The sequence below is a fragment of the Chiloscyllium punctatum genome, chromosome 30 (genome assembly GCF_047496795.1).
Source record: "Chiloscyllium punctatum isolate Juve2018m chromosome 30, sChiPun1.3, whole genome shotgun sequence".
NCBI classification, from domain to species: domain Eukaryota; kingdom Metazoa; phylum Chordata; class Chondrichthyes; order Orectolobiformes; family Hemiscylliidae; genus Chiloscyllium; species Chiloscyllium punctatum.
This window is the reverse complement of record NC_092768.1, coordinates 38,817,572-38,836,384: the sequence shown is the minus strand read 5'-3', so window position 1 is coordinate 38,836,384 and position 18,813 is coordinate 38,817,572. Positions and strand designations below refer to the sequence as shown.

The window sequence follows — 18,813 nt, the reverse complement described above, 5'->3', positions numbered from 1 at the left end:
TGGACGAGGAGACATTCCTCTCCCAAGCATCCCAGATGTCCAGCTATTTTGAAGACCGAGCTATTCCTCCCTCCATCATCCAGAGAGCCCTCTGCTGCACCACCTCCATTCCCCACTCCACTGCTCGAAACCCCCACCAACACAATAAAGTCTGAGTCCCCCTTGTCCTCACCTACCATCCCACCAGTCTGTGTATCCAACACATCATTCTTAAAGACTTCCGCCAACTCCAACTAGACGCCACCACCCAGTATATCTCCCCCTGCCCACCCCCCTCTGCCTTCTGCAAGGACAGTTCCCTTCGACAGTCCTTTGTTTGCACCACTCTCCCCACCAACACCCCCGAACCCCCAGGTATCTTCCCCTGCAACCAGAAATGATTCAAAACTTGCCAGTACCCCACCTCCCTCACCTCCATCCAGGCCCCAAACAGTCCTTCCGGGTGAGACAGAGATTCACCTGCCTCTCCTCCAACCTAGTTTACTGCATCAGGTGCTCCCGATGTGGTCTTCTCTACATCGGCGAGACTGAATGTAAACTTAGGGAATGGTTCACCGAGGATCTCTGCCGGGCCCGGAGCTGCTTTAATCCCACTTCCCACTCCCTTTCTGACATGACCATCCTTGGCCTCCTGAAATGCCACAACGAACCCAATAACAAATTGGAGGAACAGCACCTCATCTTCCGCCTGGGCTGCCTCCTGCCTGGTGGACTCAACATTGAGTTCTCCAATTTCAAATAACCTCCCTCCCCATTCCCCCAACTCCCTTCCCAGCCCCTCCCCCATCCCTTGCACTGCTCTCTCCCACCAACTGGATCCATTCCTCCCATTGACTAACCAGGTCATACCCTCGACCTGTCTTCACCTATCTCCACTTCACCACCCTGCCCCAACCTCCCCCTTTATCTACACCCCACCACTCCCAAAGCCCACCCCAGTCCTGAAGAAGTGTTGCACCTGAAATGTTGACCTCTCCACTGCCTGGTTTACTGTGTTCTTCCAGCCACCTCCGGCTTGTCCATTGCAGAACCTCAAAGGAAACAATCTCCAGATTACCCACAGTGCCACACACGGGTCAGGAATCAAGATGGAAGATAAGCAGATGGATACGTGCCAGGGGATATGGCATTTGGAGGGGGTGAAAGTTTGGGGGAATTAGGCTCCTCAGAGGTTAGTAACAATTCTGGAGCAGTTGAGACTTGTCCAGGCCGGATGGTTTGCACCTGAATAGAGGCTAGACCAGGGTCCTGATGGGATAGTATATTCACGTTATTGAGGAGGGCTCAGATTAATTTTTCGGGGGGAATGGGAATGAGAAGATAACACTCGAGAGGAAAATCCAGGAATTGGAAGACACGGCTAGCAAGAGAGTGAAAAAGGTAACTTACATTCTGAGTAAGAGGAACAGCAGTAAGGTCTCAATGACCATCACTGGGCCTGCCCATGAACTCATGGAGTTTGGTCAATGATATTGGTGAGCCGCTGATGCAGATAGCCAGCCACATTGGAACACGATCACATGGAAATAAGTTCGACCTGAATCTACAAGGACAAAGTATTGCTGTTCCTTCAGTGTCACTGGCTCAACAGTGGATGTGCAAAGAGACTTGAGAGTTTGGGTGCACAGATCTTTGAAATAACATAAGTAGGTTCAGATTATAATCAAGAAAGTTGGTTGAATGTTGGCCTTCATACCTGGAATACAAAAGGATGAATAAATTATGCTGCAGTTAGACAGGACCCTGGTCAGAGCCCACGTGGAGCATTGTGAGCAGATCTGGGCTCCACACCTTAGGAAGGATGGAATAGCCTTGGAGAGAACACAGCGAAGGTTTACAAGAATAATACATGTCCTTCAGGGGTTAGGTTATGAAGAGAGATGATCCAAATAAGGCCTGCTTTCTCTTAAATTTAGAAGGATAAAGGGTGATCTGATTAAAGTCTTCGAGATTATTAACATGAAAAGGGTGGATAAAGATAAACTATTTCCACTGTTTGGAGAGTCTCGAACAAAAGGACACAGTCTGGGCCAGACAGTTCGGGAGGGAGATATGAGAAAGGGTGGTAGAATACTCTTCCACAAATGGCAGTGGGTGTGGGATCAGTTATTAGTTTTAAACTTGAGGTAGATACATTTTTATGAAGCAAAACCATGAGGGGATATGGGCCAAAAGGAGGAACATGGAGTTTGGCCAAAGATTATTCATGATGTCATTGAGTTGTGGAGGGAGCTTGAGGGGCTGAATGGCCTCCTTCTGTTTCTATGTTCAACATTCTGGAATTCCTTTCCCAACACCATTGAAGGTTTACCCACCTGCACTGCATTGGGTCAAGAAGGCAGCTCACCAACACCTTCTGAAAGGAAAATACAGATGGGCATCAAATTCTTAAGAATTGGGGATTAATCTTCTTTCCTTCATATTTCGCCCCTGACTTGTGCTACAGCTGATTAGAAATGAAACCTTAATGAAATAAATCTCTCTTTGGTAGCTTGCAGAGAAGTATGGCAGTGTATTTTCAGTGGAGCTCGGCCCGCTGAAGGCAGTGGTGTTGACTGGTTACGACACAGTGAAAGACGCTCTCGTGAATCACGCTGATCAATTCAGTGGGAGGCCACACTTACCGATATATGACGCAGTTTCATTCCAAACTGGTAATTTCTCTCTTTCATTTCTTCACCTCAGCTCACCCGATCATGCTGGTTAAAGTGATACAAAATGTTCTGGAATTGAACTGTAGCCTTTTAGCCACTATTTCCCTCAATTTATAAATACCCAAGCTTTTCGTTCTCAATAATCCTGGGTTAGACCAATGTTTATCAGTGAAATGGTCCTGCTCCCTGCCCTTTCCCTGCATCCCTGAAAAGTCTTTCCCTCGTCAGGCACTTATTCAAATCTTTTTTGAAAACTTCCATTGAATTTCCATTGATCAGGCACTTCTGACCATCACCATTCAATGTGTCTTTCACAAACCCTCTTTGTTTCTTTTGCCAATGCTATGAGCTCTGTGCCATCTGATTCTCAGTCCTCCAGCCAATGGGAAACAGTGTCTTTTCATTGACTCTGACGAGTTCCCTTATGATCTTGGATATTTCCATGCAAAAGCTCACACAACCTTCTCTTCTCCAAGGTGAACAGCACCACCTTTGACAAGCGATCATCTATCATTCGTCTGATGGTGACCCTCGCTCAAGTATTTCCCAACAATGTGGCGCTCAGAATTGAATACAATGCTCCACTTGAAGCCAAACAAATGTTTTATTAAATTTCAACATAATTTCCTTTGGTTTTGCTGAAGAAATACACATTTTGACAATCTGAATTCTTGCAATGTGCTAGAAAATGCCAAAGTAATGCCAACCAAAACTTGTGCTGCGTGAGAGGAGGGCTACTAGCAATTAAAATCACTACATTCCACATCCACAGAAATACATAGTGCAACTTTGGCATCTCATTCAAAACCCCAATATGTTCGGGCTTCCTGCTGTCATATTAAATGGCAGGGATCGGATCCCGAGCTGCTAACAGACCTCACACCCCTCCCTTGGTTAAGCTGCTGGGTTGGTAGTCCGACCCTGTTACCTTCCTACTTTTTATTTCCTGCCAGTTGGCCACTTGCCAATACCCTGCTGTCTCAAGGTACTGCACTTCTTCATCACCTCCCTCAATATAATGGGAGTCATTGAATACCTGGGACAATCCCCTGCATCAACAATTTGTCTGACTCCATAAATGTTGCTCAAGCTACAGAACATTAATCTTCACGTGATATATTCGAGTTGTTCAATATTAAATGAACAAATAAAAAGGGCACATTTTACTGTGGGACAACCTTAAATATGAATTGACAAACACTGAAATTGGGAGTCATAGATCATAGAGTCATAAAACACTGAAACAGACCCTTCGGCCTAACCAGTCCATGCTGAACGTAATCCCAAACTAAACTTATCTCACTTGGCTGCGCTTGGTCCACATTCCTCCAAACATTTCTTATTCGTATACTTATCCAAATGTCTTTTAAATGTTATAACGATATCCACTTCTACCACTGCCACTGGAAGTTCATTCCACACACAAACCGCAGTCTGTATAAAACAACTGCCCCCATGTCTTTTTTTAAAACCTTTCTACACACCTCTAAAGAATATCCCCCTTGCCTTGAAATCCTCCATCCTGGGGAGAAAAGACACCTGCCATTCACCTTATCCATGTCCCTCATGATTTTATACACCTCTGCAAGGTCACCCCTCAACCTCCCACACTCCAGTGAAAAACGTTGCAGCCTATGCAGCCTCTCCCCATCCCTCAAACTCTCTAATCCTGGGAACATCCTGGTGAATCTCTTCTTAACCCCGTCCAGCTTAATAATATCCTCCCTGCAACAGGGAGACCAGAATTGGGCAGACTACATCAAAAGAGGCCGCTTGGTTACAAAAATCAGAGGGAAGATGAGATTTGGATTTACAGCTCTCATTGTTATCTGGAATGCAGTACCTGGGATGGTTCTGGAAGCAGGGTCAACAGGAACATCTCAAGGGGAATTGAGAATGAAAACATCAAGAAGAATTTTGTGAAGTCAGACCAATGGGCTCACTCCCCCAAAGAGTACTCATGGATACAATGACCTTCCCCTTGGTTATAGAATGGTGTAATTCTCAGGAAAGGAAAGGGTGTTAGAAACCTGGGGTTTGGCCGCACTCACAGCAGAACCCGTGTACAATATTTGATCAGCTTTTCGTGTGTCACTTTCAGGCGTGATATTCAGTGAGGGGAAGTTGTGGCAGGAGAACCGAAAGTTTGTGATCTCAGCTCTCCGAGGATTTGGCATGGGCAAGAAATCTATTGAAGACAGGATCAGTGAAGAGGCCAGCTTTCTTGTCGATGTGTTTGAGAGTCACAAGGGTGAGTGCTTGGTGGGTCATGACATGCTGGGATTCATGGTTCCCTCGAAATTGACATCTACAGAAAAGATTTTCACTTGAATAAAAGATCCCAACACCAACTTCAAGAGAATGTTCCAGGGCAGCATCCACATACCAATGCTGCTGCTGCTGTGAAGATTCAGGACTATACTTCCCCTCAGTTTAACTCGGTCCTGCCTGATCAGCAGAGACTCTGCCACTTTGGTTCTTTGGTCATCGCCTCCAGGTGTTGGTGACAAAGACTCTCATGTATACGGCAGAGGTGTGGCTGTCGAGGTACCGAGACTTGCTGAGCTATGGCAGTGGTGAGGCTCCCAGGTCAGTCACTGTTGGGGTGGCCCTTGGGGGCCCTCTGGTTCCAGGTCCCAATACAACTTGGAGATGAGTGGAAAGCACCCTTGTGGGATTTCTTATTTTAAAATGTGGGCTGGTCTGTGCACACCGATTCTCACAGGACACAACAGGCTGTGACACTGGTGCAGTGGCAAGGGAGTTTGAAGGTAATTTGAGTCCAGACTCTGGTGTGTAAGCACGGACACAACATGGTCTGTGTCTGGTTGTCTGCTCCTGCACAAAGCTTACTGAATTACTTCCATTCCTTCAGTGTGGACGGTGGTTGCTAAAAGTTAGGTGCGATGGTGTATTAACAGCCTTTCTCATGCTCTTCCCAACTCTCGGGTCAATTTAGGCATTTGTTTGTTCAAGCCATTGGTCCATTTCGCCCCGAAGATCGGTTTGTTCTTCCTCGACTTGGTCTGACATAATTGACGGGCGAAATCACTGTTGTCCCTCTCTCTCACTGAGTAGACATGACTGGTGCTGAGTTTAACCTTAAACATGCCTCAGGTGAGGGATGAGATTGAAAAGGTGGGACCTTTATAGCAATCACAGCCAGTGTGAGAATTGAGACCATGCTATGTGTTCAAACCTTTACACATGGCATTGGCACCGCTGACTGCCAGTAACATTTTGCCCGGGTCTAGTTGCCTCTTGAGAAGGAGATGGTGAGCTGTCTACTTGAACAATTCCAGTTCACATGCTGTAGGTTGACCCACAATGTCCTGACAGAGGGAATTCCAGGAGTTTGATTCAGTGATGTTAAACAATGATACATTTCTTCTTCCCACACTCCAGTCTCTTCAGAGATGTAGCTTTGAAACCCATCGCTGCCAAGTCATTTTAAGCTGAAGGATTCTGTGTAACCTGAGGTGGAGGATGGGAAAAAATTGTGGCTGTAACAGCTGCTCCATATTGGAGATATTGCAGTGTTGGAGATGATCTCCTGGAATCTTTGGAGCAGTAATTACTGTTTTATAAGCTTTTGCTTTGATTATTTTGGGAAGAAATCAAAACAACAATGGTTTTAAAAATGATGAAGCGAGACAAAGCAGATATCACATGGGAGGTTAGAAATGGAGGCATCAAACCAAAACAGCTGAGCAACCCAGGAATGACCCTGGACAGCTGTGTGACCCAGCAGTGAATGTGCATACCTGAGTTACACAGCAATGGCCCTGTACAGCTGTGTGACCCAGCAATGACCCTGTACAGCTGTGTGACCCGGCAGTGAATCGGCACAACTGTGTGACCCAGCAATGGCCCTGTACAGCTGTGTGACCCAGCAGTGACACTGTACAGCTGTGTGACCCGGCAGTGAATCGGCACAACTGTGTGACCCAGCAATGACCCAACACAGCTGCGTGACCCGGCAGTGAATGTGCACAACTGTGTGACACAGAAATGACCCTGTTCAGCTGTGTGACCCAGCAGTGACCCTGTACAGCTGTGTACTGGATTAGTGGTGCTGGAAGAGCACAGCAGTTCAGGCAGCATCCAATGAGCAGCGAAATCGACGTTTCGGGCAAAAGGCCTTCCTGATGAAGGGCTTTTGCCCGAAACGTCGATTTCGCTGCTCGTTGGATGCTGCCTGAACTGCTGTGCTCTTCCAGCACCAATAATCCAGTATTTGGTTTTCAGCATCTGCAATCATTGTTTTTACCCTGTACAGCTGTGTAACCCAGCAGTGACCCTGCACAGTTGTGTAACCCAGCAGTGACCCTGCACAGCTGTGTGACCCAGCAGTGACCCTGTACAGCTGTGTGAGACAGCAGTGATCCTGTACAGCTGTGTGAGACAGCAGTGATCCTGTACAGCTGTGTGACCCAGCAGTGATCCTGTACAGCTGTGTGACCCAGCAATAACCCTGTACAGCTGTGTGACCCAGCAGTGACCCTGCATAGCTGTGTGAGACAGCAGTGATCCTGAACAGCTGTGTGACCCAGCAGGGTCCTATACAGCTGTGTGGCCCAGCAATGACCATGTACAGCTGTGTGACCCAGCAGTAACTCTGTACAGCTGTGTGGCCCAGCAGTGATCCTGTACAGCTGTGTGACCCAGCAATGACAATATACAGCTGTGTGACCCAGCAGTGACCCTGTACAGCTGTGTGACACAGTAGTGACCCTGTACAGCTGTGTGAGACAGCAGTGATCCTGCACAGCTGTGTGACCCAGCAGTGATCCTGTACAACTGTGTGACCCAGCAATAACCCTGTACAGCTGTGTGAGACAGCAGTGATCCTGTAAAGCTGTGTGGCCCAGCAGTGATCCTGTACAGCTGTGTGACCCAGCAATGACAATATACAGTTGTGTGACCCAGCAATGACCCTGTACAGCTGTATGACCCAGCAGTGATCCTGTACAGCTGAGTGACCCAGCAATAACCCTGTACAGCTGTGTGACCCAGCAGTGACCCTACATAGCTGTGTGACCCAGCAGTGACCCTGCACAGTTGTGTAACCCAGCAGTGACCCTGCACAGCTGTGTGACCCAGCAATGACCCTGTACAGCTGTGTGAGACAGCAGTGATCCTGAACAGCTGTGTGACCCAGCAATGACCCTGTACAGCTGTGTGAGACAGCAGTGATCCTGAACAGCTGTGTGAGACAGCAGTGATCCTGCACAGCTGTGTGACCCAGCAGTGATCCTGTACAGCTGTGTGACCCAGCAATAACCCTGTACAGCTGTGTGACCCAGCAGTGACCCTGCATAGCTGTGTGACCCAGCAGTGACCCTGCACAGCTGTGTGAGACAGCAGTGATCCTGAACAGCTGTGTGACCCAGCAGTGGTCCTACACAGCTGTGTGACCCAGCAATGACCATGTACAGCTGTGTGAGACAGCAGTGATCCTGTAAAGCTGTGTGGCCCAGAAGTGATCCTGTACAGCTGTGTGACCCAGCAATGACAATATACAGCTGTGTGACCCAGCAGTGATCCTGTACAGCTGTGTGACCCAGTAGTGACCCTGTACAACTGTGTGACCCAGCAATAACCCTGTACAGCTGTGTGAGACAGCAGTGATCCTGTACAACTGTGTGACCCAGCAGTGATCCTGTACAACTGTGTGACCCAGCAATAACCCTGTACAGCTGTGTGACCCAGCAGTAACCCTGTACAGCTGTGTGAGACAGCAGTGATCCTGTAAAGCTGTGTGGCCCAGCAGTGATCCTGTACAGCTGTGTGACCCAGCAATGACAATATACAGCAGTGTGACCCAGCAATGATCCTGTACAGCTGTGTGACCCAGCAGTGACCCTGTACAGCTGAGTGACCCAGCAATAACCCTGTACAGCTGTGTGACCCAGCAGTGATCCTGTACAGCTGTGTGACCCAGCAGTGACTCTGCACAGCTGTGTGACTCAGCAGTGACCCTGTACAGCTGAGTGACCCAGCAATAACCCTGTACAGCTGTGTGACCCAGCAGTGACCTTGCACAGCTGTGTGACCCAGCAATGACCATGTACAGCTGTGTGACCCAGCAGTGACCCTGTACAGCTGTCTGAGACAGCAGTGACCCTGCACAGCTGTGTGACCCAGCAGTAACCCTGTACAGCTGTGTGAGACAGCAGTGATCCTGTGCAGCTGTGTGACCCAGCAATGACCCTGTACAGCTGTGTGACCCAGCAGTGACCATGTACAGCAGTGTGACCCAGCAGTGACCCTGCACAGCTGTGTGACCCAGCAGTGACCCTGTACAGCAGTGTGACCCAGCACTGACCCTGTACAGCTGTGTGATCCAGCAGTGACCATGTACAGCTGTGTGAGACAGCAGTGATCTTGTACAGCTGTGTGACCCAGCAATGACCCTGTACAGCTGTGTGACCCAGCAATAACCCTGCACTGCTGTGTGACCCAGGAGTGACCATGTACAGCAGTGTGAGACAGCAGTGATCCTGTAAAGCTGTGTGGCCCAGCAGTGACCTTGCACAGCTGTGTGACCCAGCAGTGCTACTGTGCAGCTGTGTGACCCAGCAATGACAATATATAGCTGTGTGACCCAGCAGTGACCCTGTACAGCTGTGTAATCCAGCAGTTACCCTGCACAGCTGTGTGACCCAGCAGCGACAATGTACAGCTGAGTAACCCAGCAGTAACCCTGCACAGCTGTGTGACCTAGCGGTGACCCTGCACAGCTGCTTGACCCAACAATGACCCTGTACAGCTGCGTGACCCAGCAGTAAACCTGTACAGCTGTGTGACCCAACAGTGACCCTGTACAGCTGTGTGAGACAGCAGTGATCCCGTACAGCTCTGTGAGACAGCAATGACCCTGCACAGCTGTGTGACCCAGCGGTGACTCTGTACAGCTGTGTGAGACAGCAGTGATCCTGTACAGCTGTGTGACCCAGCAATAACCCTGTACAGCTGTGTGACCCAGCAGTGACCCTGCATAGCTGTGTGACCCAGCAGTGATCCTGCACAGCTGTGTGAGACAGCAGTGATCCTGAACAGCTGTGTGACCCAGCAGTGGTCCTATACAGCTGTGTGACCCAGCAATGACCATGTACAGCTGTGTGACCCAGCAGTAACTCTGTACAGCTGTGTGAGACAGCAGTGATCCTGCACAGCTGTGTGAGACAGCAGTGATCCTGAACAGCTGTGTGACCCAGCAGTGGTCCTATACAGCTGTGTGACCCAGCAATGACCATGTACAGCTGTGTGACCCAGCAGTAACTCTGTACAGCTGTGTGAGACAGCAGTGATCCTGTCCAGCTGTGTGACCCAGCAGTGATCCTGTACAGCTGTGTGACCCAGCAATAACCCTGTACAGCTGTGTGACCCAGCAGTGACCCTGCATAGCTGTGTGACCCAGCAGTGACCCTGCACAGCTGTGTGACCTAGCAATAACCCTGTACAGCTGTGTGACCCAGCAGTGACCCTGCATAGCTGTGTGACCCAGCAGTGATCCTGCACAGCTGTTTGAGACAGCAGTGATCCTGAACAGCTGTGTGACCCAGCAGTGGTCCTATACAGCTGTGTGACCCAGCAATGACCATGTACAGCTGTGTGACCCAGCAGTGACCATGTACAGCAGTGTGACCCAGCAGTGATCCTGTACAGCTGTGTGACCCAGCAGTGACCCTGTACAGCTGTGTGACCCAGCAATGACAATATACAGCTGTGTGACCCAGCAGTGATCCTGTACAGCTGTGTGACCCAGCAGTGACCCTGTACGGCTGTGTGAGACAGCAGTGATCGTGTACAGCTGTGTGACCCAGCAGTAACTCTGTACAGCTGTGTGGCTCAGCAGTGATCCTGTACAGCTGTGTGACCCAGCAATGACAATATACAGCTGTGTGACCCAGCAGTGATCCTGTACAGCTGTGTGACCCAGTAGTGACCCTATACAGCTGTGCGAGACAGCAGTGATCCTGTACAGCTGTGTGACCCAGCAGTGATCCTGTACAACTGTGTGACCCAGCAATAACCCTGTACAGCTGTGTGACCCAGCAGTAACCCTGTACAGCTGTGTGAGACAGCAGTGATCCTGTAAAGCTGTGTGGCCCAGCAGTGATCCTGTACAGCTGTGTGACCCAGCAATGACAATATACAGCTGTGTGACCCAGCAATGACCCTGTACAGCTGTGTGACCCAGCAGTGACCCTGTTCAGCTGAGTGACCCAGCAATAACCCTGTACAGCTGTGTGACCCAGCAGTGATCCTGTACAGCTGTGTGACCCAGCAGTGACTCTGCACAGCTGTGTGACTCAGCAGTGACCCTGTACAGCTGAGTGACCCAGCAATAACCCTGTACAGCTGTGTGACCCAGCAGTGACCCTGCATCGCTGTGTGACCCAGCAGTGACCTTGCACAGCTGTGTGACCCAGCAATGACCATGTACAGCTGTGTGACCCAGCAGTGACCCTGTACAGCTGTGTGAGACAGCAGTGATCCTGTACAGCTATGTGACCCAGCAGTGACCCTGTACAGCTGTCTGAGACAGCAGTGACCCTGTACAGCTGTGTGTCCCAGCAATGACCCTGTACAGCTGTGTGACCCAGCAGTGACCATGTTCAGCTGTGTGAGACAGCAGTGATCTTGTACAGCTGTGTGACCCAGCAATGACCCTGTACAGCTGTGTGACCCAGCAGTGACCCTGCATAGCTGCGTTACCCAGCAATGACCCTGCACAGCTGTGCGACCCAGCAGTGACCCTGCACAGCTGTGTGACCCAGCAGTAAACCTGTACAGCTGTGTGCTACAGCAGTGATCCTGTACAGCTGTGTGACCCAGCAATGACTCTGGACAGCTGTGTGAGACAGCAGTGATCCTGTACAGCTGTGTGACCCAGCAGTGATCCCGTACAGCTGTGTGACCCAGCAATGACCCTGTTCAGCTGTGTGACCCAGCAGTGACCCTGTACAGCTGTGTGACCCAGCAATGACCCTGCACAGCTGTGTGACCGAGCAGTGACCCTGAACAGCTGTCTGAGACAGCAGTGATCCTGTACAGCTGTGTGACCCAGCAATGACCCTGCACAGCTGTGTGACCCAGCAATGACCCTGTACAGCTGTCTGAGACAGCAGTGATCCTGTACAGCTGTGTGACCCAACAATGACCCTGTTCAGCTGTGTGACCCAGCAGTGATCCTGTACAGCTGTGTGCGACAGCAGTGATCCTGTACAGCTGTGTGACCCAGCAATGACTCTGGACAGCTGTGTGAGACAGCAGTGATCCTGTACAGCTGTGTGACCCAACAATGACCCTGTACAGCTGTGTGCGACAGCAGTGATCCTGTACAGCTGTGTGACCCAGCAATGACCCTGAACAGCTGTGTGACCCAGCAGTGACCCTGTACAGCTGTCTGAGACAGCAGTGATCCTGTACAGCTGTGTGAGACAACAGTGATCCTGTACAGCTGTGTGACCCAGCAATGACCCTGGAGAGCTGTATGATTTTGCTGTTTAGTAACAAATGTATCTGGACATTGGCGTTCATTCTGAGAAAAATGAACAAACAGTAACATTCGAAGCTGCCCTTTGAGACACCATGTGGGGATCTCACAACAGGGGAGCAGCGAAGTGGCTCGCTTTAAAGTGTAACCTTACTGTCATTTATGGTAAATCTACAAACAGTGAGTACAATGGGTACTTTTTGATTATGTGTTTTTATTGACATCTCTCTCTTCAATAAACTTGAATGATATAAAACATAGGTACTAAGTTCTCCTTTTTTGAACGGTACGACAGGCTATTTTCTGCATCTGTCGATTAAGGTGTAAAGATGGCTTTTAGTAGAGTGATGTGCTCTTACTGTTGGATGTGGGAGATTGGGGAGAGTTTCCAAGTTACTGATGATTACATCTGCAGGAAGTGGGTTGTTTGCGAATTCTATTGGATTGCATGGATTGGTGAGAGTGGCAGGTTGAGGAAAAGAGGGATTTACAGGAGCGAGGGGTGTGGTGGATGGCAGTTTCAGGAAGGGAGAAAAACTGCACAGACAGTCAGGTCGATGGGTTAACTCCAGGAAAGGTAGGCAGATAGTGCAGCAGTCTCCTGTGGCTATTCCCATCTCAAACAAGGATGTTGTTTTGGAAAATGTAGGAGGTGATGGGCTCTCAGGGAAATGTAGCGCCAAGTTTTTAGTAGCGAGACTGGCTCTAATGTAACAAGGCGGGATGTCTCCTTCAGAGTGATTTCTTGTAACTAAGAGGATTGATGTGGGCAGAGTGGTGGATGTGATCCAAATGGACTTCAGTAAGGCATTCAACAAGCTTCTGCATGGTAGACTGGTTAGCAAGGTTAGATCACATGGAATACAGAGAGAACTGGCCATTTGGATATAGAACTGGCTCAAAGGTAGAAGACAGAGGGTGTTAGTGAAGGGTTGCTTTTCAGACTGGAGGCCTATGACCAGTGGAGTGCCACAAGGATCAGTGCCTGGGTTCATTGATTTTTATCATTTATATAAATGATTTGGATGTGAACACAGGAAGTATTGTTGGTATGTTTGCAGATGATGCCAAAATTGTAGGTGTTGCAGACAGCAACCAAGGTTATCTCAGAGTACTACAGGATCTTGGCAAGATCGGCCAGTGGACGAAAAGTGGCAAATAGAGGTTAATTTTAATAATGCGAGATGCTGTATTTTGGAAAGGCAAATCAGGCAGGTCTTATGCGCTTAATGGTAAGGTCCTAGGGAGTGTTGCTGAATAAAGAGACCTTGGAAGGTAGGTTCATAGTTCCTTGAAAGTGGAGTTGCAGGTAGATAGGATAGTGAAGAAGGCATTTAGTATGCTTTTCTTTATTGCTAAGAGCATTGAGTATAGGAGTTGGGAAGTCATGTTGTACAGGACATTGGCTAGGCCACTTTTGGAAGATTTTGTGCAATTCAGGTCTCCCTCCTCAAGGAAGGATATTGTGAAATTTGAAATGGTGTAGAAATGATTCACAAGGATGTTGCCAGGGTTGGAGGGTTTGAGTTATCGGGAGAGGCTGAAGAGGCTAGGGCTGTTTTCCCTGGAGTGTCGGAGGCTGAGGGATGACCTCATAGAGGTTTATAAAATCATGAGAGGCATGGATCAGGTAAATAGACAAGGCCTTTTCGCTGGGGTAGGGGAGCCCAGAACTGGAGAGAGCATAGGTTTAGGGTGAGAGGGGAAAGATATAATGGATGCCTAAAGGGGCAACATTTTCATGCAAAGGGTGGTACATGTATGGAATGTGCTGCCAGAGGAAGTGGTGGAGGCTGATATGGTTACAACATTTAAAATTCATCTGGATATGTGTATGAATAGGAAGGGTTTAGAGGGATATGGGCCAAGTACTGGCAAAAGGCACTAGATATAGATCGAATGGTCTATTTCCATGCTGTACATCTCTATGACTATGACTCATCTAAAAGCTGCAATTTTGACTTCCTGCTTCCTGATTAATCTTAAATCTTCCCAATTCTGACAAACCTCAGCAGGTTGGGGCGTATCTGTGGGAGGGAAAACAGCGTTAACCTTTCGAGTCCCCTTCTTCAGAACAGGAACATTGAATAGGGAACTGGACAGATTCCTGAAGAAGCAGGGAATAGAGGGATATGGAGTGTGTGGAGGCAGAAGGGTTTTAGTTCAGAAAGGTTTCATGCATCAGTACAGACTCGATGGGCCGAAGGGCCTGTTCCAGCAATGAACTGTTGTTTGTTAAAACACTAACTCTGCTTTCTCCCCAGGGATGCTGCCAGATGTGCTGAGTTTCTCCAGCAATTTCTGTTGTCGCTTCAGATTTGTAGCCTCCACTGTTCTTTGTTTTATATGAGTAACTTGTGCTTTGTAAAAGAGGACAATGATTGAAGTATTATTACTGTTTAGAGGCCTTTTTGTAATGGAATTCTCTGTTTATTCACAGGTCAGCCTTTTGAAACTGCACAGATTATGTACTTGGCTGTGAGCAATATCATCTGTTCCATTATATTTGGAGACCGTTTTGATTATAACAATGAAGTATTTATCCATCTAACAAGCATGGTTAATGAGAACACGAGACTGTTGGGAACAGCTCCAATACATGTAATTGTCGTTTTGTGGTATTGGACTCAGGCTGATTGTTGAGGCATTTGCAATTTGTTGTGCGTGACTATTTCCACATCTGACTTGTTACAGGTTGAAGACTCTTGTTAACATTGTGTCTCAGTCATAAATGCTGATATGTGATACAGGCTTACGTGGGCTAAATTGGAAAACTTTTGGTCAGAAAATAAATGAGGAAATCTATTTTAAAATAAAGGAAAGAACTGCGGCATTGCTGGCAATCAGAAAATTGTTGGGAAGTTGCTGGAAAGACTCAGGAAGTCTGGTAGTCTCTGAGGAGAGAAAGTTTCAGGTCCAATGGCCCTCCTTCAGCACTGATAAAATTAACCTGGCCTGACACTGAATGTGTTGTCACCGTATGAGTTTTCTGAACTCATTTAGAATGAAATGAGGCATTTTATAGAATCACAGAAAGATTCCCCGAAGTGGAATCATTCTCCCAGACTTTTGATATGGAGAGGGAGTGGGTGGGATCGGGGTGTGGTGGGGGGAGGTGGGGTAATGCTTTCAAGAGATGTGATTCCCTCAGCTTCCCACATGAAGGAAAATGATGCAAGTGACATCAACTTGGCGGAGCCAGGTTCAAATCCTGCTGTGGTGGATGGCGGAATTTCAATTCACTTTAACAAAACAAATCTGGATTTAAGAGTATAATGATGAATATAATTGGCAAGAAAAGCCCAGCTGGTCCACTAATTTGGAGGAAATCTGCTGTCCTTACTTGGTCTGACCTGTATCTGATTTTTGGAATCCATGTGTAACAGATGATAGCTGATAGGTCACCCATTCTGGATGAGAGCTAAAGCATTCAAACTAAATCTGTAAATTTGGAGGGTTTATGGGTTGGGGTGGGGGCACTGAGGAGAGGAGAGGAAGTGCGGTGTTGCCATGACAATCTCCTATCTCCCATGAAGCATCACTGAATGTAAGTAGTTGCTGCACTGACCGTGGACGAGCAATCACTGGAACGATCACTCCAAAGGTCTGATCCTTATGTTCTTGTTCCAATCCAGCTGTACAACTCTTACCCATCTCTGGGATTTCTGATTCCGAGCCGCAGGAAGATTATTCAAAATCTCGTGAAGATGCATGAAATCCTTGAAGGTTTCTTCAAAGCTGCCAAAGAGACGTTGAGCGAGAACAGCATCCAGACACTCATCGAGGCCTTAATTCTGAGGCATCAGCAGGTACAGTGACACACCTCTTCAGCACGAAGGGGTATCTCCCCAGATTTCAGACTCCACACCAGGACTTTGTGGGTTTTGATGGAGGAAGATTCTGTGTCAAACATCTGTTAAAATGTTGCTCAGTGCTGCCCCTCGTTTCTGGATACCATTACAGATGTGTAGCTTCAAGCGCTCACTGTATCTGATTATTTATCTCATCGTAGTGCTCATGACATCACGTGGATGCTCAATGTGTCCAGAATATAGCATTGATGGTGTGTGAGCTTCAATCTTGCAACAGTCAACATGGAAAGTCTCATGAGTAATATAACTGAGGAGAGGTCTTTCCTAATTTTACACATGATTTTCCCCGAACACTGCCCTTGAAATTACACCTGAATCTGTTGTTCAGTGCTTCGGAGCCACATAATTCTCATTTTGACTGGGAAATCAATCTCTTTAATGAAATTAAACCCCACATTCATTAAGTTCTGCCCCTTCATCCCTGTTGAGCTGCCAGAGTGAATTGAAACCTAATGGTGAACTCAGACAGGAAAGGCAACTTTCCTTCAGAGAATTGGAGGGTGATACAGCAGAGGGGAAGGTCGCTCGGCCCATCATATCGATAACTGCTCCCTGGTAGAGCTATCCCACTCCCCTATTCTTTCTCCACTGCCTTGTCACTTATTTCCCTTCAAGTATATCCCCGACTCTCGTGTGAATGTAGCTTTGTGTCTGTGTCAGGAATTCCAGTCACTCAGCATCGCATTGCAGTAGAGTGCTCCTTGTTGCCCCCTCCTACTGGACTGGTCCCTGACCCACCCTGCTCCTGCAATCAGTCTCTCCTTACTTATCCAGTCAAACCCATTCATGATTTCCAACGGTTCTATCGAATCTCCCCTTAATCTTCTCCCCTTCAGTAAGTCTGCCCTGCACCCACGCCCCAGCATTGACATTTTCCCAAGAGTGTGACACCAGAACTGGATGCAATATTCCAGCTGAGGCCTCACCAGATTTTAATATATATTTGTATATAAAACAGAATTGTGTGGGTTAACGTACTCAGTCCAACAAAAGCTGTAAAGTTGCTTTAAAGGGCTTCTCGACCTGTCCCTCCACCTTCAAATTGGTGAAGTCTATTGCCTCCCCAAAGCCTGACCATGAGTGAGTGTATTTCTCCTCCCTCCACTTCCCAGCCCTACATTGTATTCCATCTGCCAAGTCTGTCATTGTCATCGTGACGTTCATGACCAGAGGCTGGAAGGATCACTATCCTCAGGCACACATACCCTGTCCAGACATTTATGGAGCTGAATATTTTCCTGAAGGAGGCGACACACTCTCCTTTGTTTCATTTTGTCTTGAAGGAGCTGGGAGGTGAAGATTTAGAGAGTAAGAAAAAGGATATCGTGGTTACAATCACTGACCTGTTTGCTGCTGGCACAGAGACTACCTCCACTACCCTCTGCTGGGGACTTCTTCTGATGGTAAACTACCCAGAAATCCAGAGTAAGGAATCCTTCACTCTGTGATTGTTAGTTTGGTGGTTGTGCCTAAATTGGCATCTGAATCTAATAAAATATTGTTGCTTGTATAATTGTATCTTGTTGCTTGTAATGTATATTGATGGTTGGGAGGGGAATTCAGACATGGTCTGATTGATGCGTTTGTGGATGACACACAGTTCAGGGGAGCTGTGGATGGTAAGGAGGATTGTCAGAGGATACAACAGGTTAGAGATTGGTTGGAGAGTTGGGTGGAGAAATGGCAGATGGAGTTTAATCCAGACAAATGGAAGGTGATGCATTTCGGGAGATCAAATGCAGGAGGGAAGTACTGCACACAGTAAATGGCAGAAACCTTCGTAGCACCAACATACAGAGGCATTTGGTGTGCAGGTCCACAGTTCCCTGAAAGTGAGAACACATACGGAGGTCAAGAAGACATCTGGGCGTGCTTGCCTTCACTAGTCAGGGATAGAGGATGAATAATTAGCAAGTCATGTGGCAGTGGTGTGGGACTTTAGTGAGGCCGCATTTGAAATATTGTGTACAGTTCTGGTCGCCACACTCCCAGAAGGATGTGGAGGCTTTGAAGAGGGTTCTGAAATGGTTTATAAGGATGTTGCCTGGTGTAGAGGGCATTAGCCATGAGGAGACAGTGGAAAAACTCAGTTGTTTTCACTATAATTTCAAAGGATGAGGGGTGACCTGATAGATGTTTACAAATTATGAGAGGCATGGATAGATGGAGTCCTTAATGACAGGTCCTGGGTGACATCAATTTAAGGTAAAAGGGGGTAAGTTAAACAAAAATATGAGAGTCAAATTTGTTTTTACCCAGAGGGTGGTAAGTGCCTGGTGGAGATGGTGGAGGTGGAGACAATAGTAAAGTTTAAGAGACATCTTGACAGTTGAGGAACAGGCAGGGAATAGAGGGATACTGACCACGTAGAGGCAAAAGGGTTTTAGTGAGAAAAGCATCACGTGTCAAGCACAGTGTGGTTGGGCCGAAGGGCCTGTTCCTGGGCTCTACTCTCCTTTGTTTTGTTTTAGTCAGTCCTTTATGTTCCCAGAGGGAGGTTAGTTCCTGTCATGAGTGTCTTGGCACATGGCATTTCATATCTACATCTGGTGCTCAAACCCACCCTCCCCTCAGGGTAAAATACTGACCCCTGTAAGAATCTGATTGAGAATAAGACAAGATATTGTCAGTCAGGAACCCAGTGACCATCAAGAGCAATACTGAAACAGCTCTGGACTCAGCACTATATTGGCCATCTCAATCAGAAACACCTCCAATGTTTGGGATTAGAAAGAGCTGATCATTAGTGAGCCAGCAAGTGGAGTCTTCCTGAGCTTGAGCC

General features: G+C 47.8%; 1 protein-coding gene across 2 annotated transcripts in view; it reads left to right on the top strand.

Moving 5' to 3' along the window:
- Window positions 1-18,813, top strand: part of LOC140455427 (cytochrome P450 2K1-like) — a 34,591-nt gene that overhangs the window by 8,721 nt on the left and 7,057 nt on the right. For both annotated transcript variants that reach the window (XM_072550294.1, XM_072550295.1), the window contains exons 2-6: window positions 2,492-2,654; window positions 4,756-4,905; window positions 14,600-14,760; window positions 15,795-15,968; window positions 17,315-17,456. In XM_072550294.1, the coding sequence (XP_072406395.1) occupies window positions 2,492-2,654; window positions 4,756-4,905; window positions 14,600-14,760; window positions 15,795-15,968; window positions 17,315-17,456 (790 nt within the window). The remainder of the gene's footprint in view (window positions 1-2,491; window positions 2,655-4,755; window positions 4,906-14,599; window positions 14,761-15,794; window positions 15,969-17,314; window positions 17,457-18,813) is intronic.